This window comes from Lithobates pipiens, unplaced genomic scaffold (assembly GCF_037356315.1).
Source record: "Lithobates pipiens isolate NorthernLeopardFrog02 unplaced genomic scaffold, aLitPip1_a1.2 Scaffold_18, whole genome shotgun sequence".
Taxonomy (NCBI): domain Eukaryota; kingdom Metazoa; phylum Chordata; class Amphibia; order Anura; family Ranidae; genus Lithobates; species Lithobates pipiens.
In genome coordinates this window covers 490454198-490475539 of record NW_027507758.1, presented here as the reverse complement: position 1 = coordinate 490475539, position 21342 = coordinate 490454198, and the positions used below count along the sequence as shown (strand labels likewise).

The 21342-nt window shown below is 42.7% G+C and overlaps 1 protein-coding gene across 3 annotated transcripts in view; it reads right to left on the bottom strand.

Moving 5' to 3' along the window:
- The window catches only part of GRK7 (G protein-coupled receptor kinase 7), a 140990-nt gene that overhangs the window by 58694 nt on the left and 60954 nt on the right, over window positions 1-21342 (bottom strand). For all 3 annotated transcript variants that reach the window (XM_077488574.1, XM_077488575.1, XM_077488573.1), the window contains one exon: window positions 3872-4309. In XM_077488574.1, coding sequence (XP_077344700.1) covers window positions 3872-4309 — 438 coding nt within the window. The remainder of the gene's footprint in view (window positions 1-3871; window positions 4310-21342) is intronic.

Genomic DNA, 21342 nt, shown 5'->3' with positions numbered 1-21342 from the left:
GGATAGGAATGACATCAGTAATGGTGGTGGTGAGGATAGGGATGACATCAGTGGTGAGGATAGGAATGACATCAGTGGTGGGGATAGGGAGGACATCAGTAATGGTGGTGGTGACGATAGTGATGACATCAGTGGTGAGGATAGGGATGACATCAGTAACAGTGGTGGTGGTGTGGCTAGGGATGACATCAGTGGTGTGGATAGGGATGACATCAGTAACAGTGGTGGTGGGGACAGGGATGACATCAGTGGTGGGGACTGGGGTTACATCAGTGGTGGGGATAGGGGTGACATCAGCAATGGTGGTGGTGAGGATAGGGATGACATCAGTGGTGGAGATAGGGATGACAGATAGGGGAGATAGGGATGACATCAGTAACAGTGGTGGGGATAGGGATGACATTATCAGTAACAGTGGTGGTGGTGGGGATAGGAATGACATCAGTAACAGTGATGGTGAGGATAGGGATGACAACATCAGTGGTGGGGAATGACATCAGTGGCAGTGGTGAGGATAGGGAGGACATCAGTAACAGTGGTGGTAGGGATAGGAATGACATCAGTGGCAGTGGACTGATGTCTTCCCTATCCTCACCACCACCCATGTCTTCCCTATCCTCACCACCACCCATGTCTTCCCTATCCTCACCACCACCCATGTCTTCCCTATCCTCACCACCACCGATGTCATCCCTATCATCAACACCACCGATGTATCCCTATCATCAACACCACTGATGTATCCCTATCCTAACCAAAATAAAAGCCAGTTCTGGACTTTACTTTAAAAATGTATTCTTTGTATTATAATTTTACCAGGAGTGTAGAATCTAATATACAGAGCACTGCCAATGCCTTCTACACACAAGTCTGCTGCATTCCTGAATGTGTGCTTAGATCATTCTGTCTGCAAAAGGGAGAGGGGAGGGAATAGGAGGAAGGAGAAGGGAGGGGGAGAGCAGCACTGTGTGTTGTGGGAGCGACATCAATCAAGTAAGATGACAGGAAAGTGGGTGGATCCAGACTCCAGAGCCAGACCATTGTCGGTATGACGCTGTATGAAAGTCTGTAGACCCTCCCACAGGTAATTAACTGCGTTTTAACAGAAACTGGCACTTCTCAGAGGAGAGGAAAGATTTGTAGATACTAGCAGCTCATAAGGATTAGGATTAAGCAAAAAAAGGAAACAAAAATACTTCTCTTAATATCACAAGAAGTGACACTGATAGAAAAATGCTAAAAAAAATAAAAAAAATAATGATCACACAATGAAGTTAGCCTAAGAAAAACGTAGCCTTGGAAAGTTTCCCTAACTTTTCTCTACAAGCAGTAAGCTGCATCTTTATTATCCTGCTTTTTCAGGAAAAATAAATATGCTCGTCTTTGGCTTTGACATGGATTGGATTTCGGGGCAGTACTATTTACAATGCATTTCTATTAGGGGCTGGTTAGGTCCTCTTCTGGTGGAGTCTAAGGGCCGGTTCACACTGCAGGCGAGGCAAAGGCGACTCCGACTTGCCTCGCCGCGACCTGCCGCGACCTCAGCGGCAACTTGCAGATGACTTCTGTATAGAAGTCAATGCAAGTCGCCCCGAGGTCGCCCAAAAGTAGTACAGGAACCTTTTTTCTGAGTCGGAGCGACTCGAGTCGCTCCTCTCAGAACGGTTCCATTGTACAGAACGGGGGCGACTTGCGAGAGCGAGGCGAGGCGAGTCGTGACGCCTCGCATCGCCCGCTGTATGAACCGGCTCTAACCCCTGTTACCTCTGGAGAGCTGTAACCCCTACTAACCATTATTGGGTGGTTATGAAGCCAACTTCCCTACTGTCTATTGGGAACTGGGTGGCAAGAAATCAAAATTCGGTACCACATCCCACTGATATAAGTAAAGAAAAAAAAGGGCAGGCGGGACTTTAAATGTACCAAAATGTAGAACAATCAATTTGAAAAAATAAAAATTTTATTTAAAAAATTATTTTAAAATCTCAATGAACATTTATAAGAGTCACGTAATATTTCTTTAGACATGTACAACCATTTCTTATTCTATATGTTTTGCTCAAAGGAGCTACTTCAGGAGTTTTTTGGAAGTTTCACATGAAGTAAAATACTATAAAGAAAACAATTGTAAATGGATATGCTAAAAAAAATTGCCATAGATAAAAATCACATGGCATGTCAATAGGACATATTATAATATAATAATATATATATATATATATATAAAAGAAATCTGGAAAAAAAAACATTTTGTAAAGAAGAATGATAAATTGAAGAGGAATGCCTACTGGATGCTTGTATTCATAAAACACTATTTAATAGATACATAGACGGAGGCCGAGGTTTAAAGGACTGAAAGGACCTTATTGTAACCAAAAAGAAATATATAAATTAAACCATATTTGCGTAATATTAAATAATCCCATAGAGTATATGGTTGTGATGAAGGAAAAACATTTAACTAAATTCTCGACAAAAATAGAACCAATAGGGACTGCCGTCCCAACAAGGAGGAATGATCTTTTGCCACAGACCAAAGAATACAAGGGGACTGGAAATAGAAAATTCCACCCCTTGTCTAGCCCCACTGTTTTTCCTAAACAGCTTGGAGTTGTCCTAAAAGAGAACGACAAAAAGAAAAAGAAAATATTATATAGTATATATATATATATATATATATATATATATATATATATATATATATATATATATATATATATAGATCTCATTTAATAACGTTTCTATATGGGGAGTTGAATATATTCCAAGGTTTCAACCCGATTATATGTACATGTGTAACTGATTATGAATTCCTCCTGTTGGGATGTTATTTAAAGATTAATTTAATTATCTCTTTACTGTTTACAATTAAGTTTATTAGATTGAAGAAGGAATTAGTAACCAATTGGACACCCTGGGCACTTGTGAGCACAGTGTTTAACCAATCCCTGTCTTTTACTCTGGCCCGCAGACACCTCTTTTCAGCCTGCCCTCTCTTTCATAGTCTGACACCACACCACATTTTTCTGATTCCTGTTGCCTGACGTTCTGTTCTAGCTTCTCTAATGCTTCTCTTCTCTGTCAGTCACTCCACTGGCTGCCATTTACACATATAACTGCTGACTCTGTCCTACAAGGCTCTCTCCACTCTAGCTCTTCCATACTTTTTTTGCATATTTTCAGATACTATACCAAGGTTAATCTCCACTCTCCATTTTCATAATTTCATTACAGTCTTCAAGTCTTCTCATAAGCCTGTCTACTTCTCTTGAATTCCCTTCCACATGTCACTCAGCACTCTGTAATCTTTTAAACTTCTTAAAACTCATATCTTCAGACAAGTGAGCTAAGTCTTTTAATTGTAGAGCTCTGCTTCTTCCACCACAATCTGTATAACTGGACTTGTTTATAATTCTGATGACCCACTCTGACAATAGATCAGCAGCCTTCCAACACACATGAAAAGTGTGATAATCTCTGTGCCCACAAAAAAGACAGAATTACAGGTGATGCATTATTATATTATCATACTTTGCTGAATGTAGTCATCTTACATCTAGGCCTGCCACTCCAAAAGCTACTTTCCTGAAAATATCAGTATTATGTAACAGAAAACTAACAGTTACAAACCATTACCATCAGAGGTGTTCTAGCATAAATGTCTCATATATTATGTAAACTGGAAGCTGAGTAGTTCTCAAATGGTTAATTGGCAAAATCTTCTTACCATCTGGCTTTAAAATTAAATAGCCACATAAGGTCTTTAGCGAAGGCCAAATCCAAAGGAATTAAGACTTGCTCTTATAATACAAAGGAAAATAGATCTTCATCAGGAAAGGCATGTCAGTAGCCAGAGAGAATTGTTACCTACCCTGGTATTGATGGGTTGTCCTTCCTTCACCTTAACAGCAAGTCCCAAGTCAGAAAGGCGACAGTTGCCATTGTCATCTAGAAGAACATTTTCTGGCTTCATGTCCCGGTATAGGATATTCAGAGAGTGAAGGTGCAGGATGCCACAGCAAATCTGGGCTGAATAAAATATCACCCGCTTAATCTCTAGTCCTTTCTCTCCTACATTGTAGATGTGATATTTGAGGTCTCCACCATTCATAATGGTCATCACTAGGCACAAGTGAGTTTTAGTCTCATATGCATAGGCCAAAGAGACAATGAAAGGGCTGTGAACCTTCTCTAGGATCTCCTTCTCCAGTAAGGCCATTTTCTCCCCATTTTTCTTCTTGAGACGCTTCTTGTCCAGTTTTTTGCAAGCATACATCTGACCTGTGTTCTTCACTTGTATAGCACACACCTGCAAACACACAACAGGGTTTGAATGACTTCAAATATAAAGAATTTTCCAATATCTATCTATTGTATATACCAGTCTTTCTCAACCAGGGCTAGGAGCATATTTCCATCTTACTCTCAATGTAAAGGGGTACTTTCCCAGTAACCACAAATGACCCCCACTGAACACTCAGATTCACACCAAGCTGAACAGGACCTAAAGATTGGTCATCCTTATGTGTGGGGCCTAAAGAAGGCTACCTATGCACAGGAATGGCCTGTGAAGGCCATTAATAATTTAAACCATGAACAGAATTGAAACAGATTATATTGAGCTCTTGTGCATATAAAGAGTTTGGACTGGGAACTCATCAAAGCACTAATTTGTCAGCACAGTTTTGTTCTTTAATTCTGTTCCTTGGCATGTTTTTCCACTCTGTGTCCCACATGCACCAGTCAGCTGCCTTGCCAACAAAACAAATCCACGTCTAGCACCTACTAAGTTACTAACTTGTCAGCACCATCATGCATGTACACTAGTACTGAGAGCCCTCTCTCCACTTTTCTTTTGATTATTACAAGTCTGATCTGACCCTCTTATCCTTTGGGACCCCTGTATCACATCAAAAGACTTCACTGTCATAGCTACAGTGGTACCTGGAGAGTGTTGATCATACAGAATATGTTTTTGTAGTAGTTATACCATATGGAACTCCTGCAATTGCCAGATATCAAGGCAAAGGTATTTTGTGCTCGAAATGCAAAGTCAGAGTTCACATACACGCTTTCTGAAGCCAGCACTGTTATGCAGTTAATTATATTTTTCTATACTGTACTAAACTGAGACAATGAAAATAAAATGACAGGAATCACTGGGAACAGTAGATCCCTGTCATGTCACTAGACAGAACCTGGAGATGCCTTGCATCTCCCCGGTCTGCCTCTCCGTGCCACGATCGAGGCCCACCAGCGGACATAGAGTCCACAGGATCCACGGCTGACACGCGTCCGCTAGCCTGCGATGACGGAGGGATGTACGGGTAAACCCATTTGCACAGCCGTGCCATTCTGCCGACATACATCGTCATACATCAGTCAGCAAGCGGTTAAGTTGTAATAGAATCCAAATAATATCATTGGATAGCCCGCTGTAGGAGAGAGGCTCCCTTTAGTGGATGTGCTTATGGAGGCCCATTCCTTGGTTGAGCGATCCCCGTGTGAGCATTTTTAAACTCTATAACTTGATATCCAGCAACTCTGGTTAGCGGTGCTGATTGATGTTGTTTTCATGAAAACAACAACAGAGTGATCCTGTGAATGTCCTTTAACATATTTTGCACCTATTGAAGCACTTCAATATGGACACTCACAGCGCCAGAGCCACGATACCCAGAAGACACGCCGAGGGAACATGTCAGCTCCCTCGGCATGGATTGGGTGAGATGTCGGGGGCCTCGTTCTAAGGTAAGCATTTCATAATGGGCTAGTATGCGGTGCATACTAGCTCATTATGCCTTTTCCCTTGCAGATCTGGAAAAAATAAAAATAAAAATGTCAGCAGGTTTACCCCCGCTTTAACATCATATTCCAGGAAATCCAAGGCTCCGTGTACCAGGACACTCACTTCACGGGAATAATATGTATACGGGGAGTGATAGGCCCAGCCCACCCAGGACTAACATAAGATCCTTCTACTTAAAAAAAAAAAACCAGGGGATATATTTCTCATGAAAATAATAAAATTACTCTTTACTGACATTCTTTCTGCTGATGCGTTAATATAATGACTATATGTACGTAATGGAAGATTTTTATGCCACTGTAAAAGTTTACTGCACTGTTCTTTCTGTGCATACTGATGCTAAATTTTGTATGTTACTTTATTGTAAACAACATACTCCAATAAAGACTTACTTTTTAAAATAAATAAATACCGATTTCCAATAATCCTAGTGTTTTACATACATTACCCATTTCTGATGTTCTTTGGCAATGCTCTTATATGGTAAATAAATATTACTTGAAATTCATTTCTATAATATACAGATCTAGAATACCATATGGTGGATTTATTTAAAATTTTGAAAGACTGGCTGATCAAAAACTTAGTTCAATATTGAGACGAGTGTGATCTATTGCTTTGTTATTTTTAATACTATCATATAAACTTCATATATACAGATAGTTACTACATAAAAAAGCTAAAACTATCCAAACCAAAAATAAAAATTCTTTTATAGGGTCTCACAGAATTTTTCTATATGAAGTTGTATCTGTAAAAGATAATTGACAAGCTGTTATAAAGGTGGCTGGTCTAGTCCTCTAGATACGATGGTTTTAGCTCCAATTTTTAAATAGTAAAGCTTTTTCTAGATATATTCATACTGAAAAATACACTGGACTACTCATAATCTGTAATAGATTAAATTAATGACTGTTTGATTTTCCTGATCTCACAATAGAAGGGATTTTGAAGGTCTGTAGTAACTTTTGAATCTTGATCTGTCCATCCACTTACTGCTAGATGTTCTAAACTCTTTATAAGGCCCGGTTCACACCGCTGCGGGGGGAGATCCGGATGTGATTCGCACAGCAAATCACATCCGATCTCCGTAGCGATGCGAGTTCAGCCATACAGATAGTATGGCTGAATTCGCAGCGCTCCCGCAGCAAACTCGCACGGGACCCTTTTTTGGGTCCGCAACAGAATCGGATCGCATGGGGGTTCACACCATGCGATCCGATTCCTGTGCGAGTCGGCAGACCGCACTGCGATATGCCGACGGATCTGGGGGTGTCATTAACATATCATTGACACTCCCAGCCGTCCGCATAGGGCAGTGTGAACTGCCGACGGGAGGTGTGCGATGCGGGTAAACGCCGCGGATTCGTGGCATTCCCGCATCGCTATAGTGTGAACCCAGCCTAAAGCTTATACACTCACCAGCCACTTTATTAGGTACACCTGTTCAATTGCTTGGTAACACAAATTGCTAATCAGCCAATCACATGGCAGCAACTCAATGAATTTAGGCATCTAGATGTGGTGAAGTCGACTTGCTTGATTTCAAACTGAGCATCAGAATAGGGAAGAAACGGGATATACTGCAAGTGACTTTGAATGTGGCATAGCTGTTGGTACCAGATGGGCTGGTCTGAGCCATTCCAAAACTGCTGATCTTCTGGGATTTTCACGCACAACCATCTCAAAAATGCCTTGCTGTCGGAGGTCAGAAAAAATGGGCAGACTGGTTCGAGATCATAGAAAGGCAACAGTAACTCAAATAACCACTTGTCACAACCAAGGTATGCAGTATACCATCTCTGAACGCACGTCACATCGAACCTTGAAGATGGGCTACAGCTAGGGCTTACAGTGGTGTGAAAAAGTGTTTGCCCCCTTCCTCATTTCCTGTTCCTTTGCATGTTTGCCACACTTAAGTGTTTCGGAACATCAAACCAATTTAAACAATAGTCAAGGACAACACAAGTAAACACAAAATGCAATTTGTAAATGAAGGTGTTTATTATTAAAGGTGAAAAAAAATCCAAACCATCATGGCCCTGTGTGAAAAAGTGATTGCCCCCTAAACCTAATAACTGGTTGGGCCACCCTTAGAAGCAAACAACTGCAACCAAGCGTTTGCGATAACATGCAATGAGGCTTTTACAGCGTCCTGGAGGAATTTTGGCCCACTCATCTTTGCAGAATTGTCCTAATTCAGTTACATTAGAGGGTTTTCGAGCATGAACGGCCTTTTTAAGGTCATACCACAACATCTCAATAGGATTCAGGTCAGGACTTTGGCTAGGCCACTCCAAAGTCTTCATTTTGTTTTTCTTCAGCCATTCGGTGGTGAACTTGCTGGTGTGTTTAGGATCATTGTCCTGCTGCAGAACCCAAGTTCGTTTCAGCTTGAGTACACGAACAGATGGTCGGACATTCTCCTTCAGGATCTCTTGGTAGACAGCAGAATTCATAGTTCCTTTTATCACGGCAAGTCTTCCAGGTCCTGAAGCAGCAAAACAGCCCCAGACCATCACACTACCACCACCATATTTTACTGTTGGTATAATGTTCTTTTTATGAAATGCAATGTTCCTTCTACGCCAGATATACTTGGATACACACCTTCCAAAGAGTTCCACTTTTGTCTCATCGGTCCACAGAATGTTGTCCCAAAAGTCTTGGGGATCATCAAGATGTGTTGTGGAGAAATTGAGACGAGCTTTGATGTTCTTTTTGCTCAGCAGTGGTTTTCTCCTTGGAACTCTGCCATGCAGGCCATTTTTGCCCAATCTTTTCCTGATGGTGGAGGCATGAACGCTGACCTTAACTGAGGCAAGTGAGGCCTGCAGTTCCTTGGACGTTGTTGTGGGGTCTTTTGTGACCTCTTGGATGAGTCGTCGCTGCGCTCTTGGGGTAATTTTGGGCGGCCGGCCACTCCTGGGAAGGTTCACCACTGTTCCATGTCTTCGCCATTTGTGGATAATGGCTCTCACTGTGGTTCGCTGGATTCCCAAAGCTTTGGAAATGGCTTTATAACCCTTTCCAGACTGATAGATCTCAATTACTTTCTTTCTCAATTGTTCCTGAATTTCTTTGGGTCTCGGCATGATGTGTAGCTTTTAAGCATCTTCTGGTGGACCTTACTGTGTCAAGCAGCTCCTATTTAAGTGATGCCTTGATTGTGAACAGGTGTGGCAATAATCAGGCCTGGGTGTGGCTAGAGAAATTGAACTCAGGTGTGGACAACCACAGTTATAGTATGTTTTAACAAGGGGGGCAATCACTTTTTCACACAGGGCCATGATGGTTTGGATTTTTTTTCACCTTTAATAATAAACACCTTCATTTACAAATTGCATTTTGTGTTTACTTGTGTTGTCCTTGACTATTGTTTAAATTGGTTTGATGTTCCGAAACACTTAAGTGTGACAAACATGCAAAGGAACAGGAAATGAGGAAGGGGGCAAACACTTTTTCACACCACTGTAAGTCCCACAGGAACGCATGGGAATGACCTTCCTGTACTTTTTGCACAGCAGGAACACCGTTCCCATTAGCAACAGGGCACGGTCTGGCACACAGAGTCCAGACTGGCCATTATGAGATGTGCGGCCCCTCCTCCTCTCTCAGGGCCTGGTTCAACTACATGTGCAGCTCTGTGCTACTTTCGGGTTTACTCACACTGGAATTGGCTAAGTATGGCAGTGGAGTAGGAGACGGTGTAGAGGAAGCTGCTGGCGGTGGTGCTGCGGGACATGGCTGCTCCGAAGGGACACCCGAGAGAAGAGAACAGGAGGCTGAGCTGTGAGGAGGCGGAGGGTGAGCTGTGTGAGGTGGTGCTGCAGCCACGGAAGGGAAAGTGATGCTGGTGTACAGAGAGGTGTGTGTGTGTGTTGTTGTGGGGTAAGCTGGGTGCTGCTGTGCACAATATGTGCTATGTATTATATGTTACTGGTCACACTGCTCCCCCCCCCACACACAATGTTCGCCCATCCCTGACACACCGTTTGCCCTCCTCCCACACACTGCTCCCCCCTCCGACACACTGCTTCCCCTCCACCTGTCACAATGCTCCTGCACCTGTCACACTGCCCCCCCCCCCCCCAACACATTGAATACAGAGAGAAATATGGAGAATGCATGGATTGTGCTTATATTAGATCATGTTCTACTGCTTTTAGAAATTTTGAAGTTTTTTTTTTTTTTGTAGTGGGGGTGCCAGTAGCTAGCCTTGCCTAGGGCTCAGAATAGTCTAGCACTGACCCTGTCGGTAGGCTGCCTGCCCTGGGGCCGCTTTGCGCTGTGGCTGCAGATGCAGAGTGCTTCCCTGCCTCTTTCCTCTTAAGTACCTCACTGCAATTTTCGGCGGCCAGCCACTGTAACAAGGTTTTGCCTCCTAGACCGGCTTCTGCGATAGGCGAAACACTGATTCAATTAATTTCCCGGCATTGAATCAGTGTTCTGCCTATCACAGGAGCTGCCGCCGGTCTGTTACAGTGGCTGGCCCCCAAACATTGCAGACCCAAGCTCCGTGACACAGCAGGAGATGCCTGCTGTATACTGTATAATCCAGGCACAGGTGTGTCTGCAATGATGGGCACAGTGAGGCTGCGTTGATGGGCACAGGCGAGTCTGTATTTGATGGGCACAATTAGGATGCAATGAGGGGCACAGTGAGGCTGCGTTGATGGGCACAGTGAGGCTGCATTGATGGGCACATAAGGTCTGCATTGAACCCTTATCACACATTGTGGCTTTTTTTTTTAGTATAGCATACAGGTTAAATTATTTTGTTGTTATATATAATTTTTTATTTAATGCATGTGAATTTCGGGGTGGTCCTTGTAAACCGGCACTTTACAATAAATGTTGCACTTTATTTGTTAAAAAAAGGAGTACATATTATATACAGTATCTCACAAAAGTCAGTTTACCCCTCACATTTTTGTAAATATTTTCTCCTATCTTTTCATATGACAACACTGAAGAAATTACACTTTGCTACAATGTAAAGTAGTGAGTGTACAGCTTGTATAACAGTGCAAATTTCCCCTCAAAATAACTCAACACACAGCCATTAATGTTTAAAGCACTGGCAACAAAAGTCAGTACACACCCCTAAGTGAAAATGTCCAAATTGGAGAAAATTTGCCATTTTCCCTCCCCGGTGTCATGTATCTTGTTAGCGTTACAAGGTCTCAGATGCGAATGGGGAGCAGGCGTGTTAAATTTGGTGTGATCGCTCTCACTCTCTCATACTGGTCACTGGAAGTTCAACATGGCACCTCATGACAAAGAACTCTCTGAGAAGCTGAAAAAAAGAATTGTTGCTCTACATAAAGATGGCCTAGGCTATAAGAAGATTGCTAAGATCCTGAAACTAAGCTGCAGCACAGTGGCCAAGCGGTTTAACAGGACAGGCTCCACTCAGAACAGACCGTGTCATGGTCGACCAAAGAAGCTGAATGCACATGCTCAGCGTCATATCCAGAGGTTGCCTTTGAAAAATAGACGTATGAGTGCTGCCAGCATTGCTGCAGAGGTTGAAGGGGTGGGGGGTCAGCCTGTCAGTGCTCAGACCATATGCCGTACACTGCATCAAATTGGTCTGCATGGCTGTCATCCCAGAAGTAAGCCCCTTCTAAAGATGGAAGCACAAGAAAGCCCACAGTTTGCTGAAGACAAGCAGACTAAAGAAATGGATTACTGGAACCATGTCCTGTGGTCTGATGAGACCAAGATAAACATTGGTTCAGATGGTGTCAAGCGTGTGTGGCGGCAACCAAGTGAGGAGTACAAAGACAAGTGTGCCTTGCCTACAGTCAAGTATGGTGGTGGGACTGTCATAGTCTGGGGCTGCACGAGTGCTGCCGGCATGAGGGAGCTACAGTTCATTGAGGGAACCATGAATGGCAACATGTACTGTGACATACTAAAGCAGAGCACGATCCCCTCACTTCGGAGACTGGGCCACAGGGCAGTATTCCAACATGATAATGACCCCAAACACACCTCCAAGATGACCACTGCCTTGCTAAAGAAGCTTGAGGGTAAAGGTGATGGATTGGCCAAGCGTGTCTCTAATATCCACCAGCTCTGTGATGTCACCATGGAGGAGTGGAAGAGGACTCCAGTGGCAACCCGTGAAGCTCTGGTGAACTCCATGCCTAAGAGAGTTAATGCAGTGCTGGAAATTAATAGTGGTCACACAAAATATTGACACTTTGGGCCCAATTTGGACATTTTCATTTAGAGGTGTACTCACTTTTGTTGACAGCAGTTTCGACATTAATGGCTGTGTGTTGAGATATTTTGAGGGGACAGCAAATTACGTTATACAGGCTGTAAACCCACTACTTAAATTTTACATTGTAGCAAAGTATAATTTCTTCAGTGTTGGCACATGAAAATATATAAGAAAATATTTACAAAAACGTGAGGGGTGTACACACTTTTGTGAGTGTGTGTGTGTGTGCGAGAGATTATTTACTATATTATATATATATATATATATATATATATATATATATATATATATATATATATATATAATCTCTCTCTCACACACACACACACACACACTTTTTTATTTTTGAGGGGGGGGGGGGGAATCTTGGACGAGTTCTTTTTTTTTTTCCCCCAGGACTTGACCCCTGCCTACAGCAGCAGAAGACTATGTCAGGTGCTACTCCTGTATGCTAAGAACAGGAAGCTGTGTCTACAAATTGCACAGGCTCACCAAAATTGGACAACAGTTTGGAAAAGCCTTGCCTGCTCTGATGAGTCTCAATTTCAGCTGCAACATTCAGATGGTAGGGTCAGAAATTGGCATAAACCTGCAAGCATGGTCCATCTTGCCTTATATCAATGGTTTCAGGCGGGTGGTGGTGGTGTAATGCTGTGGGGGATATTTTGCATTGTTTAAATGCCACGGTCTACCTGATTGTAGCTGACCTTGTCCATCCCTTTATGACTACAATGTACCCATCTTCTGATGGCTACTTCCAGCAGGATAATACACCAAGTCACAAAGCTAAAAATCACCTCAAAGTGGTTTCTTAAACACGACGACAATGAATTCACTGTGCGCCAGTGGCCTCCACAGTCATCACATCTCAATGCAATAAGAACACCTTTGGGATGTGGTGAAAAGGGAGATTCACATCATGGATATGCAGCCAACAAATCTACAACTGCTATCAATATGTGTAATATGGACCAAAATCTCTGAGGAATGCTTCCAACACCTTATTGAATCTATGCCACAAAGAATTAGTGAAGTTCTGAAGGCAAAATGGGGTCAAACCTGGTGTTAGCAAGGTGTACCTAATAAAGTGGCTGATGAGTGTATGTTTCCATTAAATTATTTCACGCACACCCATTCAATTCCAGAATTGTTTAATATGTGGAAAATATCAGAAGATTTGTTGTGCAGCTTCAACTATATCATTATATATATACACACACACACACACACACACACACACACACACACACACACACACACATATATATACACACACACACACACACACACACACACACACATTTTATAATACAGAAATCAAATTGTATTACTTTGCTGATTCGAATTTGATAAATGTCATTTGCACATCAGAATGAGCAATTTCTGGTGTTACGAAAATAGAAAGGATCAAAGTAACCAAGGGCAGCAGAAACTTGGCTCTGATAATATTTGCAGCTTTCAGGGAAAGGATTCTTTAAAACAGATTTTCAGTCAACCCTTGCAGGAATTAGATTGAGGATGCATTAGGTAAAAAGCACAACACTAAAAAGTTCTATGCAACTTAGGAAAGTTCTATGAATACACTTAGGCCGCGTACACACGCGGGGACTGTTCGCCCAACTTTGTCCGCTGAACAGTGTTTCGGCGGACAGTCCGCCCGTGTGTGGGCTTTCAGCGGACAGTTTCAGCGAACAGTCTGCTGAACAAAGTTTTTCGGAAATTCCGAAAAACTGTCCGCTGAAACTTGGTTTCAGCGAACAGTCCCCTCGTGTGTAGGCTTGTTCGTCAAACTAAGTTCCGCGCATGCTCAGAAAGGATTTACACGCCGAAAGTTATAATGCAGTGTATAGGACGTCGTATTTTTCGTCCCGTCGTACGTGCCGTTCACGTCATCGCGCACGGTTTCAGCAAACTGTTCGTTGTGTGTGGCCATGTCCGTCCATGCTAATTTTGAGCGGACTGTTTGCTGAAACTGTTTGACGGACAAAGTTGGGCGAACAGTCCCCGCGTGTGTACGCGGCCTTACGGTAACTTATCCACAAAACCACAACGTGGTATCTCAAAATACTTATTGGTAGACAATGGCTAGGAATATGATTTGCTGAGGCAGGTTTTGTACATGAGAAAATGTATTGAAAACCAAGACCAGCCTGCTGCTTCAGCACACATCTTTGGGATGACTGTGGCTTTCATCTGAATTGCTGGTGTAAACACAAATTGTTCAGGTCATTATAATCAAAATACAATGTTAAAACTCTTGTTTTCTCCATTATTCTTATTAGTGCCCCTCTATGGGGTCCCCTTACAATGTTATGAATCCTCAATTTATAAGATAATGTTATATTTATTGCTGAAAATAAATAAATAAAATAAAGTGTAGGATATTATAATCTTAATTTTCATATTTACCAATAGTTGCCCCCCATAGCAAGCCCTGTCAGAAAAACAGTTATTTGTGCAGACTCAATACATTGATAAGATGAGTAACCCCACTGAGAATGATTTATAACCGCAAATATGCTGAGCCATACAGCAGCATCATTACAATGTAAAGTAATACATTCATACAGCCATACATTCCACTCAGAACAGGCCTCACTATGGTCGACCAAAAGCTGTGGAGTGGGGGGGGGGGGCAGCCTGTCAGCGTTCAGACCATACACCGCATCAAATTGGTCTGAATTGTCTGCTGAAGACAAGCAGACCAAGGACATGGATTAATGGAACCATGTCCTGTGGTCTGATAAGTAGGCTTGTGCAATTCGTTTCATAACAAATGGAAATTCGGCCGAATTTTGCATCTTTCGTACATTCGGATGCATCCTGTGAGGATCAAGGTATAAGAAAACCAAGATGGTTGACAGTATGTTTTACTAAATGCTTATCTTGTCTGTTTCATTCTCAGTATCTTAAAGACACATCATCCTTAAGTCCGGGTGGGTGCAGTCACGTACACATAAGAGGAAACCTTATCTTAAGGACCATCTGCCACATCAGCTCTAAAAGCAGAAGACGCCTAGAGAATTGCCTTTTATGGAAATTGTTGTTGTGTTTCAACATTCCTGAAGCCTGTCTTTTGTGTATATAAGAGACCTGTGTTAATAAAGAGTCTCAGAGTTGGGTGCAGTCTTCTGAGCAGAAATACTGAGAACTTCTTTCCGTGTCTCTTTGCTTAGATAAGAACTCTAATAATAATTGGGAAACGGTAACATAACTTGATGAGTAGGTGACTTGCTGTAGTCACACCTAACATTTTGGCGCCCGAACAGGGACTCGCTGAAGAAACTACAAGAGGCGAACGAACATAAGGACGGAACGAAGAGGTCGGGCACATCAGGAACCACAGACAAAACCTGCGCAGGTAAGAAAAGCTTTATTTTCTTATAAACTCTGTGCTTCTTAGATTTGTGCCCACCTGATCTGTCTGAATTGTTCTTCAGGTAAAACCAACCTCTGTAGTAAGCGAGTCTTGAATTTAATATTTGACTTATGTTACCGTTGTTTCTTGTCTGTCTCCTTGTCATCTGTCTGTTGTGACTGAGATAAGCCCTGTTTGTATGGTGTGAATTGAAACATATATCATCCCAATGAGTAACGGAATGCGCCTTTAACTCGTAAGAGTACTTTGGGGGTCCGACACTTAAGTTTGATATACGCTTTTTGATTCATGAGCCTAAAAACGGGTTGAAAGTATAAGTCCTGACTACCTCGATAAAGCAGGAATAAGAAACGAATGCTGAGAGATTCCATGGTAATGGGAAGGGAATAAGGTCTCCACAAAGTCCGGAGATCTAGTTATATGTGTTTGGCCACCAAAAGGAATGCTTGTATATGTTGTAGCCGTCAGTCTGGTCATAATATTTGTCAGTTGGCTAGCATATAAAGTAATTCGATTTCAGAAATCTCATCCAGGAGAGGTTTTTAGTATTTTGGCACCCTAGGAGGAGAAGGCAACGAGACACTTAGTAAGTGATCCAAACGTCACCTAGGCAAGACTGTCAAAATGGGCCAGACACATGGTAAACCCCAGGAGGAATCTCAGAAATGTTATGCTGTTAAAGACATAATTACAATGTTGTATGGGAAGGACAAGGCACAGGGCACGAATAGAGTTCTCAAGAAATTTGGAATGGATGGAGAAAATGGGCTAAGTGTAGAAGGTTGGGAGAATATAAAGAGAGACAGACAGGGAGAGGTCCTGCAGAACAGATGGGTATCACAAATACAATGTTTAATTAAGGTTTCCAACAGGGCTAAAGAGGAGGGATGGAAGTATTGTCATGAACAGGGTGGATGGGACATGAAGGTCCGACGCAAGAGTCTCCCTTCAGCTCCCGAGGATGGAGTAGAAACGGAAGGTACTCCACCTCCTTATAGCACTACCAAACCGGGTAATGAAAGACCAAAACTTTATCCTTCCTTAAGAGGAAGAGGATGGGTATGCCGAGTATGCGGTACCCAGAATACAGACTGGGCACAGGAATGTGTACATTGCGGAGCTCAAAGACCAGAGCCCGTAGCTCCAGTCCACAGTCGGACTAGGGTAATACAAGTAAATAATCCAAATGCGGGTCAAGCAGGACAGCCACCTACAGTGACTCGACAAGTCGTTCTGAGGACATGGACACCTTGGTCGGCTGACACTCTTATGGCATTAATACAGAATGCTCCTGATCCCGTAGCAAAACCTGCCGCATTCTGTAGATTCGTGACACAATTACTAGACACACATGAAGCAGCTTGGCAAGATGGGGAAGATTTGTGTAGACATAAAATGACACTGACGATGTTTAATCAATTTATGAATGAAATTGCTCCACATAGACCACAAGGGGATCCAGCGGCAGATCCACCAGGAATACACCCCCGTCACATAGACTCTAGACCCCTGTTTATTAATCAGTTACGAGAATTTTGCCAAGGGAAACAGCAGGAAAGGGGTTCGACAGCGCCCATAAAACAGGCCCCAGGTCAGACTGTTACAGAATTTTACCTCAACATGGAAAGCATGATGGCTGACGAAGGTCTAGATTTAGCCTTACCCGTCACCATTAGGGCTTTCAATCGACAGTTTATGGAAGGACTAGTACCCCAAATAGGTGACAAATTGAAGGCATGTACTCCCGAATGGAGAGCCATACGGGACAGAGGAACATTGTTGCAGAAAGCACAAGGCATAGAGGCTGATTTAGCAGAAGCTAAACACAGAAGGACACCGGGAGTTAACACTGTTGCCCGGGTCAATGAAGGAGGGAATTCCTCCCGTAAACCTCTTACCTGTTATTACTGCAACAAGGTGGGACATATAAAAAGAAACTGTAGGAAAAGAATAAAGGACGAACAGGAAGGAAATACGGACAGAGACACGAGGGACAACAGACAGAGGCATACCAACGATAGGGACGATCCGACAGCATGACTTGCCCCAGTCCTAGCTGAATCAGAGAATAAAATGCTCCACATGTTGATGAAGGTGGAAGGTAAACATATTCCTTGTTTAGTTGACACAGGAGCATCACGCAGCTTATTATCTGATTCAGTAGTCCCTCCACACATGACCTCCCGTGACACCATACCCATAAGTGGTTATGACGGTCTTTTGTCCGATGCCCCACTGACTAAACCTTTAAAAGTAAAAATAGGGAATGGCAACCACCTGACACTTGTGTATTGTTGCAATATGTAGATGACCTATTGTTATGTTGTCCGGATAACGATACTTGTTTAAAAGCCACTCTATCATTGTTACAATTCCTGGCTGAAAAAGGGTGCAAAGTGAATAGAACTAAGTTACAGGTATGCCAGAAAAAGGTTGTCTTTTTGGGCCACTGTATATCCCAGGGGACTCGACACCTCACTGAAGAACGAGTCCAGGCCATAAGACAAATGAATGTCCCACGCAACTTTAAGCAACTTCGTATGTTTCTGGGAATAGTGTCATATTGTAGACAATGGATACCACATGCCAGTTCTCTGATGCAGCCATTATATGATTGCTTGAAAATAGTACCCTATGTACTCACAGAAGCAGGTCATAAATCTTTTAGCACCTTAAAAAAGTTACTAATTTCGGCACCTGCGATCGGGATTCCTGACTATACCAAAACATTTCATTTGTACATTGCTGAAATCACGGGACACGCAACAGGGGTGTTGACACAACAACACATCAAACAAAGGCCGGTAGCATACTTCTCAGCGGCTCTCGATCCTGTCTCTAGAGGATCACCGTCCTGTGTACGAGCAGTCGCAGCAGTGTCAATTATCATTGACAAATCCTCAGAAATTGTCTTAGACAATCCTGTAGTGGTACATACCACACATGACATACACGCCATCTTGTCACAGGTTCAGCCAAAACACATATCAATGGCGAGGCAGCTGCGTCTGCAATGCACCTTGCTCCTACCTCCCAATGTTACCTTCCAGCGATGCACTTCTTTTAACTTAGCACAACTTTTACCCTTACAGACAGATTTGACAGGGGGGAGTAATGGTGAAGGCACAGCACAAGAAACTCAGGATTCTGACACACTTTCATTTCATGACATAACATCTGATGAACACGATTGTTTTCAACTTATGGAACAAGAGACCACGGGGTTCCCACATGTCACAGACACACCCATTGCAAATGCAGAACACACACTGTACATAGATGGTAGTAGATTTGCCGATGACAAAGGTAAATATCACACAGGTTATGCTGTGGTAACGGACACACAGGTAATTGAGGCAAAATCACTACCAGCACACGTCTGCACAAGAAGCGGAACTAACAGCTTTAGAAAAAGCCTTAGAACACTTAGAGGGACAAGAAGGGAACGTTTACACTGATTCTGCATACGCCTACGGTGTGGCACATGATTATGGCCACATATGGAAAGCTAGAGGTTACCTTACAGCAGCAGGCACACCTGTTAAACATGGTGAAGGAATCAAAAGAGTCCTGAACAATCTTCAAAAAGTTAAAAGAGTAGCCATTATGAAGATAGCGGCACACACGAGCGCAAAAACAACTGAGGCAAAAGGAAACGCATTTGCAGATTTAGCTGCAAAGAAGGCAGCTCTAGGGGAAGTAAGCCCTGAGACCTTAGCCACGGTACAGGTGAGTATGCCCGAAACCACATGGCAGCAGCTGATCGAACTACAGGAACAAGCAGGGACTACTGAGAAGGACCGTTGGGTTAAGGAGGGAGCTGCACCAGGCCTTGACAATGTATGAAGAGAGGGAGAAAAAATATGTCTACCCGCTTCTCTTTACCCAGCAATGGCAGCGGCTGTCCACTTGCCCACTCATGTCAGCTCCAATTCTATGTATAGGATTGTAAGCCAAGGATGGCTAGCCCCTGGATTCAGTAGTACTGCAAGGAACTACTGTGCTGCATGCCAAATCTGTCTGTTAAATAACCCAGGACAGAGAGTGAAAACCCCACGTAAACATCAGGTCCGGGCCCAATATCCCTTTCAGAGACTGCAAATTGACTACATACAAATGCCCAAGAGCGGCCCTTTTGAATTTGTTCTCGTGTGCATCTGCCTATTTTCAGGCTGGCCAGAAAGTTATCCTGTGAAATCAGCTACGGCAAAAGCCACCGCCAAGAAACTGATTACTGAGCTGATACCTAGGTTTGGTCTCCCAGAAACAATAGAATCGGATAGGGGGACACATTTCACGGGAGAAATAATGCAAAATGTGATGGCAATGTTAGGGGTTCAACAAAGTTTTCACACCCCTTACCACCCACAGAGTTCAGGATCAGTAGAAAGAGTAAATGGGACAATAAAGCTAAAAATACAAAAAGCCATGCAAGAGTTAAATAAACCATGGCCTGAGTGTCTACCCTTAGCTTTGTTCTCTATTAGGTACACTCCAACAGGAAAAACCGGGTTATCCCCATATGAAATACTTTTTGGGAGTGTACCCAGATTAGGTTTATATTTTCCTCAAAGTATGCAATTGCAATGTGATAGTTTAACTACATATGTGATACAATTGCAACAGCGTCTAACTAAAATCCACAAGAGTGTGTATTCTTCTCTTCCAGACCCTAATTCTGTCACAGGTACTCACGACTTACAACCGGGAGACTATGTGTATGTAAAGAAACATACCAGGAAGACACTGGAACCAAGGTTCGAGGGTCCTTTCCAGGTGCTATTGACTACAGCAACCTCAGTGAAATTGGAAGGGAAACCTACCTGGATCCACGCTTCACACTGTAAAAAGGAGCCAGTTGGCAAATGACAACATGTATCTTTTTATTCTTTTTGTTTCAGTAATCCTGGCCAATAGTTTGGTTGCCTCACAGAATGAAATTCGCAAGGATGAAGGATTTTCTAAAAAAATGTTATTACTGAAGTTTAAATATGCTTATGCTCGGAAGTCAGGATATGAGAAATGTTGGGTTTGCAGTAAATTACACCCCAGCACGGCTAAAATACCACTGATGGCAGTTCCTATAAATTATACTGATCTTGCTAACAGTAGCATTAACATAATTGGAACAAATACCAGCAAGACAGTAATGTTTAAATCGAATGGCCTCGCCTTTCCCCCTGATTGGTGTTTCAACCTAGGGAACACAACGGGAGGAAATAGAGAATGCCAAGACAGCAAGTTTAACTTGTCCATTGTCGTATTAAATGGAAGCTTCTACCCCAGTAATACCAGTACACACCAGACATTATCTGACTTCCTCACTAACATTGTGGATAATAAGGTTAGGTGGTTAGTGTCCAACCTTTCCCTCTATGGATACACCTCTCGTTATAGACGTAATATCAGTTCAAGTCCAGTAGCCTTAGGAAACAATATATACATCTGTTGTGGGGATAAGTGTTATACCTGGATACCTAGAAGGGCTCAGGGATGGTGCTACCTCGCAAGTTTGGTACCAGTAATGGGAGTAGTGGGTGATGAACGAGGTGATCACCTACTAGAAGCTAGTATGCACCCCAGATATCCCCTCAGATATCGTAGCAAAAGAGAAATATTTTTAGAGCAGGACATGGCATGGGCTTGGTTCCCGTCCTGGACAGGATGGGGTATAGACTTAATGAAGCGACTAAATAACTATACTGGAATAATTAATGATATTTTGGAGAAAAACTCTGATGACATTACTAAGTTAAATCTAGAGACCAGAGCCATCACAAAACAAATAGAATTACATGAGTTAGCGATTGAAAGTATGAGTGCAGCATTAACAGGACTCTGTGAGACCACAGAAGACTATGAATGTTGTACTTGGATACATAACACCAGCATCGAAGTACCCGATTATTATGACATCAT